Genomic DNA, 12883 nt, shown 5'->3' on the forward strand with positions numbered 1-12883 from the left:
TAAGACTCCCTGGCACTGTCTAATGGTCTAGGGACAATAAAAAAACAAAAAACAAAAAACCCACCAAAAACATTACATGAGTAGAATAGTTATAGGCCACTACTAGCCCGAATAGAAGAGTTTTAGACCACTACTACTAGACCCCGAATAGAAAAGTTTTAGACCACTACTAGAATGAGTAGAAACTTAGACCATTACATAACATGAGTAGAATAGTTATAGGCCACTACTAGCCCGAATAGAAGAGGTTTAGACCACTACTAGAATGAGTAGAAACTTAGACCATTACTAACATGAGTAGAATAGTTATAGGCCACTACTAGCCCGAATAGAAGAGGTTTAGACCACTACTAGAATGAGTAGAAACTTAGACCATTACTAACATGAGTAGAATAGTTATAGGCCACTACTAGCCCGAATAGAAGAGGTTTAGACCACTACTAGAATGAGTAGAAACTTAGACCATTACTAACATGAGTAGAATAGTTATAGGCCACTACTAGCCCGAATAGAAGAGGTTTAGACCACTACTAGAATGAGTAGAAACTTAGACCATTACTAACATGAGTAGAATAGTTATAGGCCACTACTAGCCCGAATAGAAGAGGTTTAGACCACTACTAGAATGAGTAGAAACTTAGACCATTACTAACATGAGTAGAATAGTTATAGGCCACTACTAGCCCGAATAGAAGAGGTTTAGACCACTACTAGAATGAGTAGAAACTTAGACCATTACTAACATGAGTAGAATAGTTATAGGCCACTACTAGCCCGAATAGAAGAGGTTTAGACCACTACTAGAATGAGTAGAAACTTAGACCATTACTAACATGAGTAGAATAGTTATAGGCCACTACTAGCCCGAAAAAGAAGAAAGGAAAACAAAAAGGAGAGAGAAAAAAAAGACCAAAAAAAAGACAAGGTCCTCTTGTGTCTGGTTACCAGGATACGCCAATACATATGTGTGCAATTTAAAGTATATCAATCAATAGATTTTGGTTTCAAAACAGTTATCTTTAGTAGTATTACTTGCATATTTAAAATGTACTCAACAAAATTACTTAAGGGCCAGTAGACTTGTGGTAATTATTTGCTAATGTCATATTATTTTAGTAAGTTTTAATCACAGATAACTTCTAAACATTGTTTCAGTAACATCTGTCCCATGTTACATGCAAACATCTTGCACACGATGATTTTTTTGGTGCATTTTTGAAAAACCTACGAAAATGCGCATTCTGCTAGGAATCATTACTCGTTGATTATAGATATATTTGTAATTTTATTCTCTCTAAATTGCTGTTTAAATCATTAAGTTGAAGAACATTTGTTTTAGAAAATGTCAAAACGTAGACACTTTACAACGAATAAAAACCTTAAAGGAAAAATGCCGAATATTGTTACTGGCCCTGTATTCATTTTGTTTCGTTAAATTACTGTATATTAGAAATCATTAAACGTATTAACTTATCTTTACTGTTGAATTAACATTATTTATTCAGTTAGTATCTTAACACTACAGGTATGGTTCAGTTTACTCCAATAGCTTACATTTCGTGTTTAATTAGTGTAATAAATACATCTGTTATAACTGGTGTGATAGCTTACATTTCATGTAATAATTAGTGTAACAAATGTAGCTGTTATAGCTGGTTTTAAGGCTTTGCTTTCTTTGACAAATTGGTTTTCTAAAGTTGTTAAGTGCTTCTAGTAACCTGCTACATTACCAGGAAGCCGGATTCACCATCTCAGTGTAGTATACGGTTACTGTGCACACAGCTGGAAACACCCATGACCCTTGCCAGTGTCTGCCATCCAGAGATAATTTGTTATTATTTACAATTACCCCCTGCCTCCAGTACATTTTCAAAGTATTAACAACACATACCCAATTAGGTGTTTCAGAGCTGCTGCGAACTTAAAAGGTTACTGTATGCCACGTGGAGTCACTGCAAGATAACATTATTCTTGACTTGAGATTTCACACAATTTGTAACATGCTGGGCTGTAAGAAGAACTGTTTATAAAATAGCTTGCTCTGGCATGCTGGTCGGAGCCGTTTGTGTTCAAGTTCCAGGAGCCAGAATAAATAAAATATTTATTCATCTAATTACATGATTATCTATTATTACTAGCAGAAAAACTTTTAAGTTGTATACTAAAACAAATAACTGCTAGCATCTAAAAACAAAATATTTAGCAAAAGTTAAGTTTCCAATTTTTAAGTGCATTCCAAAGTTTTCAATGCAGTTTTCTCAGATTGAAGTGGAAAGGAGATAAGTGGTTCTGGCACTAACCCCTCGATATATATATATATATATATATATATATATATATATATATATATATATATATATATATATATATATATATGAAGAGTTTAGGCGCAAAACGCGATATATCCATTTTTCATTTTCAGTAAAAGTGATTTTTTTAATTGGCGTATATCGCGTTTTGATAAAAAAAAACAAAAATAATAATCGGGATTTATCCAATACAATTTCATAAGGATCAATCGTGTTTGCAGCAAATCAGCGGGCCTACGATTAGCCCTTACTGACATACAATAATGGCTTTAACTAAAAACTAGGAAGAAAATGGTTTATATCGCGTTTTGCGCCTGAACTCTTCATATATTGGCGGGAAAACCAACACAGTTTACGAGTCGTGTTATGGGTCGACAGACGGGAAAAAGAAGTGCGAATGGCCATCTAGTCTGTAGTCATTTTCATAGGCGTACGTGCTCCCATTTTTGTAGAGGGTGGGATGGGGGGGGGGGGGGGGGGGACGGGAAGGGTCAGGCTAGTTTTCGCCCGAATTAAACAAAAATGCCCGAATCTGATTAACAACGTTTATTTATAGAAGTGTTACTACCAAACAGCTATATAGGGTTACAAACGAATCACTACGCACTTTCCCATGGATTACAGCTATTTTGCCGATAGAATGATGAAGAAAATACATGTTAAAAAAAGTCTCAGGTTAGCACATTTTGCCCGAATATATTTACCGTTTTTGCACGAATTTGAGGATTTTAATTTTGTTTTGAGGATTTGTTCCAGCTCTTTACGAGGGCATTTGCCCGCCCCCCCCCTCCCCACACACACACACCACCACCACCACCACCGCCCTAACTGTGTCTCGTACACTTATGGTCATGTCTACATGACGAGTTGTCCTTCTGTGTTGTTCTGTGTTCCATACTCTTTCTGTATTCAACTTGAAGGGAAAACAAGTCAGTGTAAGAGAGACGAATAGCCTTATCAGGAAACTGAAGGTTTCCACGTGGGTAATCGTGCAATATTTATAAGAAACTGTGAGGCATTTACAGTTAGCTTTTTGTACACGTAAATATGGAGACGTTTCCGTTGCTCTGGGCGACATAGACCTCGTTGAGGTGGCAGCAGATGGCGACGGGCGTGGCCAGCCCGACGTCTTGCGTGAGAACATCGTGTCTGAACCGCCCGTCGTGTGTCACCTTCACGACGCAGTTCCTCAGCGCGTCACAGAGGTAAATGAACTCGTCCGCGTCACAGGCCACGCCCACCAGGTGCCGCTTGGTTTCCGGATCGCACGGTATCCACGTGATCAGTCCCGTTGGCGTCAGGCACGCCACGACTTGGCCTTTCTTCGATATGACGATCAGCGTGTGTTTTCTCACCGTCAGGGACCAGGGGTCGGGGAACATGCCTGGGGGGAACGTCTTGATGACTTGTCCCGCCGAGTTCAGTATGTCGACGTACCCACCCAGCCTCCAGCCGCTGGCAACCAAACGCTTTCCGGTCATGGGGAATATGAAGTAGTATATCCTGCTCGTCTTCAGAGTGTGCGTCAGACGGAAGCCATCTTGGATGTCCAGATACAGGATGCGCTTCTGCAAGGGCAAGGCGACGAGAACCGCCGTCTGCTCGTCGCTTGGCCCCGCCAGGCCGCACGGGTGACAGGGGAGGTCGAAGCGACTCACCAGGGCGGCCGTCTCGCAACTGAAACACTTGACGCTCTTGTTTAACCAATCGGACACAACCACCAGCCGAGTTGTCTTCCGCTGTAGCACCAAGATGGAGTTTACGTCCACGCCGGTTTCGTCCGACGACGTTTGCGCCGTGAACGTCAGCGTGTGTTTCAGTCTGTCCTTCAATCTGCCTGTTGGGGTGCGGTGCTGAGGGGCGTCCGTCTTGCTGCCTGTTGGTGTGCGCAGAGATGGAACAGCTTTCGTCCTCACTATTGATGACTGCAAACACGGAACAGCGTTCCTGCTGTCTATTGGTATGCGCAGATATGAAACAGACGTCTTGCTACCTGTTGGTGTGTGCAAAGATGAAACAGACGTATTGGTGTCTGTTGGTGTGTGCAAAGATGAAAAAGACGTCTTGCTGTCTGTCGGTGTGTACAAACATGGAATGATCTTGCTGTTTATTGGTATGTGCAAACATTGAACAGTCTTCTTCGTGTCTATTGGCGTATGCAAAAATAGAACATCTTTCTTGCTGTCTGTTGGTGTGTGCAAACACGGAACATCCTTCTTGCTGTCTGTTGGTGTGTGCAACTGGAGAGAGTCTGTCTTGATATCTGTTGGTGTGTGTTCAACTATAGGGCGTCCGTCTGTCTGTCTATTGGTATGTGCAACCGTGGATGGATCGCCTTGCTGTCTATTGGTTGGCGCAACCGGGAAGCTTCCTTCTTGTTGTCTGTTGGTGTGTGCATCCGTCGAGCTTCCGTTTTCTGTGTTTGTGTGTGGAAACATTTTTTGAGTTTCTTTTGCAGTGGTGGGGTTGAAATCTAGGAAACAAAATACATACATATATATATATATATATATATATATATATATATATATATATGAGTGTGTGGGTGTGTGTGTGTGTGTGTGTGTGTCTAAGAGAGAGAGAGAGAGAGAGAGAGAGAGAGAGAGAGAGAGAGAGAGAGAGAGAGGGATGGGGGGGGTCATGGATGGGGATGGAGAGAGAGTGAGAGAGATGGATGGAGAAAAAGAAAGGGAGATAGACATGGAGAGAGAGAGGGAGATGGAGGGGGAGAGAGAGGGAGAGGGAGGGAGAGAGAGAGAGAGAGAGAGAGAGAGAGAGAGAGAGAGAGAGATGGTGAGACATGGAGAGAGATGTATGGAGAGGTGGAGAGAGAGATGGAGAGATAGATGGTGAAAGAGATGAGAGATTGAGAAAGAGAGAGAGAGAGAGAGAGAGAGAGAGAGAGAGAGAGAGAGAGAGAGAGAGAGAGGGGGGGGGGTGTCATGGATGGGGATGGATCGAGAGTGAGAGAGATGGGTGGAGAAAAAGAAAGGGAGATAGACATGGAGAGAGAGAGGGAGATGGAGGGAAAGAGATGGGGGGGGAGAGAGAGAGAGAGAGAGAGAGAGAGAGGAGAGAGAGAGAGAGAGAGAGAGAGAGAGAGAGAGAGAGATGGGGGGAGTCATGGATGGGGATGGAGAGAGAGTGAGAGAGATGGGTGGAGAAAAAGAAAGTTAGATAGACATGGAGAGAGGGAGATGGAGGGAGAGAGATGGAGGGGGAGAGAGAGAGAGAGAGAGAGAGAGAGAGAGAGAGAGAGAGAGAGATGGTGAGACATGGAGAGAGGTGTATGGAGAGAGGTGGAGAGAGAGATGGAGAGATAGGTGGTGAAAGAGATGGTGAGAGAGAGAGAGAGAGAGAGAGAGAGAGAGAGAGAGAGAGAGAGAGAGAGAGAGAGAGAGAGAGACAGGGATGGATGGAGAGAGACAGAGATGGAGGGAGATACAGAGGCATGGAGAGAGACAGACATGGAGGGGATGAAGAGAGAGAGAGAGAGAGAGAAGAGATAGAGAGAGAGCAAGAGAGAGAGAGAGAGAGAGAGAGAGAGAGACAGACAGACGACAGAGGACAGACGAAGGGAGACATATTGGACAGACAGACAGAAAGAGAGATAGGGAAAGCCACTATACTGGAAAATGTTACACACACACACACAGAAATAGACACACAGAGAGAAAAGAGAGAGAAGAGCCCTATATACTGGAGAGAGAGGGAGCGAGAGAGAGAGAGAGGAGAGAGCGGGAGAAAGGAGAGATAGAGAGAGGCACACACAGCACACAGAGTGAAGACACCACACAGAGAGAGAGAGAGAGAGAGAGAGAGAGAGGAGATAGAGAGACCCCTCTCACACACTCTCACCACACCACACACACACACACACACTGGCACACCAGGGGCATAGGCTAGGGGGGTAAAGGTTTTAACGACTGTAATTACATATCAAATATATTTTTCTGTATAAATTATTAGTGGCTGTATATTAAACGTGTTTCTGATCGTTCTAGTGTTTGTACTAGGTTAAATTTCATTTTATTTTCTAAAATATTTTTTGGGGAACACAAAATCCAGTTTGGGCTTCTTACATATATTAAGACGACCTTGAATATACAGACACTGATATTCTAAATTAGAACATATATTTAATGCGTATTTTTAGACGTTAAAAGATTTATTAGTCGGAAACATCTTACAGTGCAGGACATTCAGGACAGTCCCTTTAAAGTTTGCGGTTGTACAGATTCATTGCACACTTTTGTCAGTTGGAAAATTAACAGAAAGAAAGAAATGTTTTATTTAACGACGCACTCAACACATTTTATTTACGGTTATATGGCGTCAGACATATGGTTAAGGACCACACAGATTTTGTGAGGAAACCCGCTGTCGCCACTACATGGGCTACTCTTTCCGAATAGCAGCAAGGGATCTTTTATTTGCGCTTCCCACAGGCAGGATAGCACAAACCATGGCCTTTGTTGAACCAGTTATGGATCACTGGTCGGTGCAAGTGGTTTACACCTACTCATTGAGCCTTGCGGAGCACTCACTCAGGGTTTAGAGTCGGTATCTGGATTAAAAATCCCATACCTCGACTGGGATCCGAACCCAGTACCTACCAGCCTGTAGACCGATGACCTAACCACGACGCCAGCGAGGACGGTCATACAATAATAACCAGGATTCATTTTATGCTAACCTTTTCAGAATTATTTTTAAAATATACAACTTATTTACACCAAATGGTAAATTATCAGTGGCGGATCCAGAAAATCCATTTGGGTGGGAGGCAATGACATGTGGCCACAAACGTTCCCGAAGGGATTCCTCTGATTCTTCAATGTAAAATAAATAAATAAATAAATAACACTGTCGCAAAATTTAGAGGGAGCGGGCCCCTTTAGATCCGCCACTGATTATGCTATGATAATGTAATCATCCAGAGGGGAGGCTTTCGAGGGTCGAACCTCCTCCTACTGAAGCAAATTTATGGGGGGGGGGGGGGAGTTCTACACTTTCACGGGGAAGCATGACTCGACGTCCCACGCCTACAAACTTCGCTCCTCACAATCTACACCCCCTCCTGCATACTGCCTTGCACACGCGCCTGCAATTAACTGACAAATTGATTCTAAAGGTTAAGAATAATGCTTTAAAAAAACCATCCACATTATTTTTTTAATTTTCGTAACTTGCTACTCAAATCAAACGATTTAAAACTCAAATATAATAATGTAATAAAACTAATTAGTACCATTATTATTGTAATACCCTGACAGTCGTATTTAAACTGTCACAATTTACTATCAGAAGAGTCAAAAATGACTTCGACTGTCACCCCCTAGTTCTTACCGTGATTCGTCTTCCGTAATGACGTCATTTTCGGCATTTTGTAGACTTTATAGTGACGTCATTACCAGTATAAGCGTACGAGACAGGGGGCTGGGGACGGGGGGGGGGGGGGGGGGGGGGCATTGCCTCCTAATTCTGCAGCAAAACCTCAAATTCGGGCAAAAATTATAGAGAGATTCGTGCAAATTTGCTAACCTGAGACTTTTTTTTTACCATGTATTTCCATCATTTCGTATTCGAAAATACGTAGTGAATCGTTTGAAACCCTATATAACTGTTTGGCAGTAATGAGCTAGACGGACATTTGGAAGGTTATACGCTGTAAGTAGCCCGAGTCCTCTGACTGTAGAGAGCTAGACGGACATTTGGAAGGTTATACGCTGTAAGTAGCCCGAGTACTCTGACTGTAGAGAGCTAGACGGACATTTGGAAGGTTATACGCTGTAAGTAGCCCGAGTCTGTAGAGAGCTCTGACTGTAGAGAGCTAGACGGACATTTGGAAGGTTATACGCTGTAAGTAGCCCGAGTACTCTGACTGTAGAGAGCTAGACGGACATTTGGAAGGTTATACGCTGTAAGTAGCCCGAGTACTCTGACTGTAGAGAGCTAGACGGACATTTGGAAGGTTATACGCTGTAAGTAGCCCGAGTACTCTGACTGTAGAGAGCTAGACGGACATTTGGAAGGTTATACGCTGTAAGTAGCCCGAGTACTCTGACTGTAGAGAGCTAGAGTAGCTCTCTGCACGGACATTTGGAAGGTTATACGCTGTAAGTAGCCCGAGTACTCTGACTGTAGAGAGCTAGACGGGCATTTGGAAGGTTATACGCTGTAAGTAGCCCGAGTCCTCTGACTGTAGAGAGCTAGACGGACATTTGGAAGGTTATACGCTGTAAGTAGCCCGAGTCCTCTGACTGTAGAGAGCTAGACGGACATTTGGAAGGTTATACGCTGTAAGTAGCCCGAGTACTCTGACTGTAGAGAGCTAGACGGACATTTGGAAGGTTATACGCTGTAAGTAGCCCGAGTACTCTGACTGTAGAGAGCTAGACGGACATTTGGAAGGTTATACGCTGTAAGTAGCCCGAGTCCTCTGACTGTAGAGAGCTAGACGGACATTTGGAAGGTTATACGCTGTAAGTAGCCCGAGTACTCTGACTGTAGAGAGCTAGACGGACATTTGGAAGGTTATACGCTGTAAGTAGCCCGAGTACTCTGACTGTAGAGAGCTAGACGGACATTTGGAAGGTTATACGCTGTAAGTAGCCCGAGTACTCTGACTGTAGAGAGCTAGACGGACATTTGGAAGGTTATACGCTGTAAGTAGCCCGAGTACTCTGACTGTAGAGAGCTAGACGGACATTTGGAAGGTTATACGCTGTAAGTAGCCCGAGTACTCTGACTGTAGAGAGCTAGACGGACATTTGGAAGGTTAACGCTGTTAGTACTCGCTGTAGACGGACATTTGGAAGGTTATAGCCCGAGTACTCTGACTGTAGAGAGCTAGACGGACATTTGGAAGGTTATACGCTGTAAGTAGCCCGAGTACTCTGACTGTAGAGAGCTAGACGGACATTTGGAAGGTTATACGCTGTAAGTAGCCCGAGTCCTCTGACTGTAGAGAGCTAGACGGACATTTGGAAGGTTATACGCTGTAAGTAGCCCGAGTCCTCTGACTGTAGAGAGCTAGACGGACATTTGGAAGGTTATACGCTGTAAGTAGCCCGAGTCCTCTGACTGTAGAGAGCTAGACGGACATTTGGAAGGTTATACTGACTGTAGAGAGCTAGACGGACATTTGGAAGGTTATACGTTGTAAGTAGCCCGAGTACTCTGACTGTAAGAGAGCTAGACGGACATTTGGAAGGTTATACGCTGTAAGTAGCCCGAGTACTCTGCTAGAGACTAGACGGACATTTGGAAGGTTATACGCTGTAAGTAGCCCGAGTACTCTGACTGTAGAGAGCTAGACGGACATTTGGAAGGTTATACGCTGTAAGTAGCCCGAGTACTCTGACTGTAGAGAGCTAGACGGACATTTGGAAGGTTATACGCTGTAAGTAGCCCGAGTGACTCTGACTGTAGAGAGCTAGACGGACATTTGGAAGGTTATACGCTGTAAGTAGCCCGAGTCCTCTGACTGTAGAGAGCTAGACGGACATTTGGAAGGTTATACGCTGTAAGTAGCCCGAGTCCTCTGACTGTAGAGAGCTAGACGGACATTTGGAAGGTTATACGCTGTAAGTAGCCCGAGTACTCTGACTGTAGAGAGCTAGACGGACATTTGGAAGGTTATACGCTGTAAGTAGCCCGAGTACTCTGACTGTAGAGAGCTAGACGGACATTTGGAAGGTTATACGCTGTAAGTAGCCCGAGTACTCTGACTGTAGAGAGCTAGACGGACATTTGGAAGGTTATACGCTGTAAGTAGCCCGAGTACTCTGACTGTAGAGAGCTAGACGGACATTTGGAAGGTTATACGCTGTAATAGTACTCGCTGTAAGTTATACGCCCGAGTACTCTGACTGTAGAGAGCTAGACGGACATTTGGAAGGTTATACGCTGTAAGTAGCCCGAGTACTCTGACTGTAGAGAGCTAGACGGACATTTGGAAGGTTATACGCTGTAAGTAGCCCGAGTACTCTGACTGTAGAGAGCTAGACGGACATTTGGAAGGTTATACGCTGTAAGTAGCCCGAGTCCTCTGACTGTAGAGAGCTAGACGGACATTTGGAAGGTTATACGCTGTAAGTAGCCCGAGTACTCTGACTGTAGAGAGCTAGACGGACATTTGGAAGGTTATACGCTGTAAGTAGCCCGAGTACTCTGACTGTAGAGAGCTAGACGGACATTTGGAAGGTTATACGCTGTAAGTAGCCCGAGTACTCTGACTGTAGAGAGCTAGACGGACATTTGGAAGGTTATACGCTGTAAGTAGCCCGAGTACTCTGACTGTAGAGAGCTAGACGGACATTTGGAAGGTTATACGCTGTAAGTAGCCCGAGTACTCTGACTGTAGAGAGCTAGACGGACATTTGGAAGGTTATACGCTGTAAGTAGCCCGAGTACTCTGACTGTAGAGAGCTAGACGGACATTTGGAAGGTTATACGCTGTAAGTAGCCCGAGTACTCTGACTGTAGAGAGCTAGACGGACATTTGGAAGGTTATACGCTGTAAGTAGCCCGAGTACTCTGACTGTAGAGAGCTAGACGGACATTTGGAAGGTTATACGCTGTAAGTAGCCCGAGTACTCTGACTGTAGAGAGCTAGACGGACATTTGGAAGGTTATACGCTGTAAGTAGCCCGAGTACTCTGACTGTAGAGAGCTAGACGGACATTTGGAAGGTTATACGCTGTAAGTAGCCCGAGTACTCTGACTGTAGAGAGCTAGACCATTTGGAAGGTTATACGCTGTAAGTAGCCCGAGTACTCTGACTGTAGAGAGCTGTAGAGAGCTAGACGGACATTTGGAAGGTTATACGCATTTGGAAGGTTATACGCTGTAAGTAGCCCGAGTACTCTGACTGTAGAGAGCTAGACGGACATTTGGAAGGTTATACGCTGTAAGTAGCCCGAGTACTCTGACTGTAGAGAGCTAGACGGACATTTGGAAGGTTATACGCTGTAAGTAGCCCGAGTACTCTGACTGTAGAGAGCTAGACGGACATTTGGAAGGTTATACGCTGTAAGTAGCCCTGACTGTAGAGAGCTCATTTGGAAGGTTATACGCTGTAAGAGAGCTAGACTAGACGGACATTTGGAAGGTTATACGCTGTAAGTAGCCCGAGTACTCTGACTGTAGAGAGCTAGACGGACATTTGGAAGGTTATACGCTGTAAGTAGCCCGAGTCCTCTGACTGTAGAGAGCTAGACGGACATTTGGAAGGTTATACGCTGTAAGTAGCCCGAGTCCTCTGACTGTAGAGAGCTAGACGGACATTTGGAAGGTTATACGCTGTAAGTAGCCCGAGTACTCTGACTGTAGAGAGCTAGACGGACATTTGGAAGGTTATACGCTGTAAGTAGCCCGAGTACTCTGACTGTAGAGAGCTAGACGGACATTTGGAAGGTTATACGCTGTAAGTAGCCCGAGTACTCTGACTGTAGAGAGCTAGACGGACATTTGGAAGGTTATACGCTGTAAGTAGCCCGAGACTCTGACTGTAGAGAGCTCATTTGGAAGGTTATACGCTGTAAGTAGCCCGAGTACTCTACTGTAGAGAGCTAGACGGACATTTGGAAGGTTATACGCTGTAAGTAGCCCGAGTACTCTGACTGTAGAGAGCTAGACGGACATTTGGAAGGTTATACGCTGTAAGTAGCCCGAGTACTCTGACTGTAAGAGAGCTAGACGGACATTTGGAAGGTTATACGCTGTAAGTAGCCCGAGTACTCTGACTGTAGAGAGCTAGACGGACATTTGGAAGGTTATACGCTGTAAGTAGCCCGAGTACTCTGACTGTAGAGAGCTAGACGGACATTTGGAAGGTTATACGCTGTAAGTAGCCCGAGTACTCTGACTGTAGAGAGCTAGACGGACATTTGGAAGGTTATACGCTGTAAGTAGCCCGAGTACTCTGACTGTAGAGAGCTAGACGGACATTTGGAAGGTTATACGCTGTAAGTAGCCCGAGTCCTCTGACTGTAGAGAGCTAGACGGACATTTGGAAGGTTATACGCTGTAAGTAGCCCGAGTACTCTGACTGTAGAGAGCTAGACGGACATTTGGAAGGTTATACGCTGTAAGTAGCCCGAGTACTCTGACTGTAGAGAGCTAGACGGGCATTTGGAAGGTTATACGCTGTAAGTAGCCCGAGTACTCTGACTGTAGAGAGCTAGAGCCGCTGAGTAGCCCGACTCTGACTGTAGAGAGCTAGACGGACATTTGGAAGGTTATACGCTGTAAGTAGCCCGAGTACTCTGACTGTAGAGAGCTAGACGGACATTTGGAAGGTTATACGCTGTAAGTAGCCCGAGTACTCTGACTGTAGAGAGCTAGACGGGCATTTGGAAGGTTATACGCTGTAAGTAGCCCGAGTACTCTGACTGTAGAGAGCTAGACGGACATTTGGAAGGTTATACGCTGTAAGTAGCCCGAGTACTCTGACTGTAGAGAGCTAGACGGACATTTGGAAGGTTATACGCTGTAAGTAGCCCGAGTACTCTGACTGTAGAGAGCTAGACGGACATTTGGAAGGTTATACGCTGTAAGTAGCCCGAGTA

The 12883-nt window shown here is 44.4% G+C and overlaps 1 protein-coding gene across 1 annotated transcript; it reads right to left on the reverse strand.

Moving 5' to 3' along the window:
* Positions 1–2840: 2840 nt before the first annotated feature.
* LOC121377287 lies at positions 2841–7655 on the reverse strand. The gene is made up of 2 exons (XM_041505223.1): positions 7561–7655; positions 2841–4782 (listed from the first exon to the last, which is right to left on the reverse strand). The coding sequence occupies exon 2, from the start codon at positions 4745–4747 to the stop codon at positions 3335–3337; it is 1413 nt and encodes a 470-aa protein (XP_041361157.1). The 5' UTR covers positions 4748–4782; positions 7561–7655; the 3' UTR covers positions 2841–3334.
* Between the last annotated feature and the right edge of the window lie 5228 nt (positions 7656–12883).

This window comes from Gigantopelta aegis, chromosome 7, assembly GCF_016097555.1.
Source record: "Gigantopelta aegis isolate Gae_Host chromosome 7, Gae_host_genome, whole genome shotgun sequence".
In the NCBI taxonomy this organism is placed as follows: Eukaryota; Metazoa; Mollusca; class Gastropoda; order Neomphalida; family Peltospiridae; genus Gigantopelta; species Gigantopelta aegis.

Excerpts from the sequence above, each read along its gene's own strand:
- LOC121377287 (XM_041505223.1), bottom strand. The coding sequence starts at position 4,747 with ATGTTTCCACACACAAACACAGAAAACGGAAGCTCGACGGATGCACAC.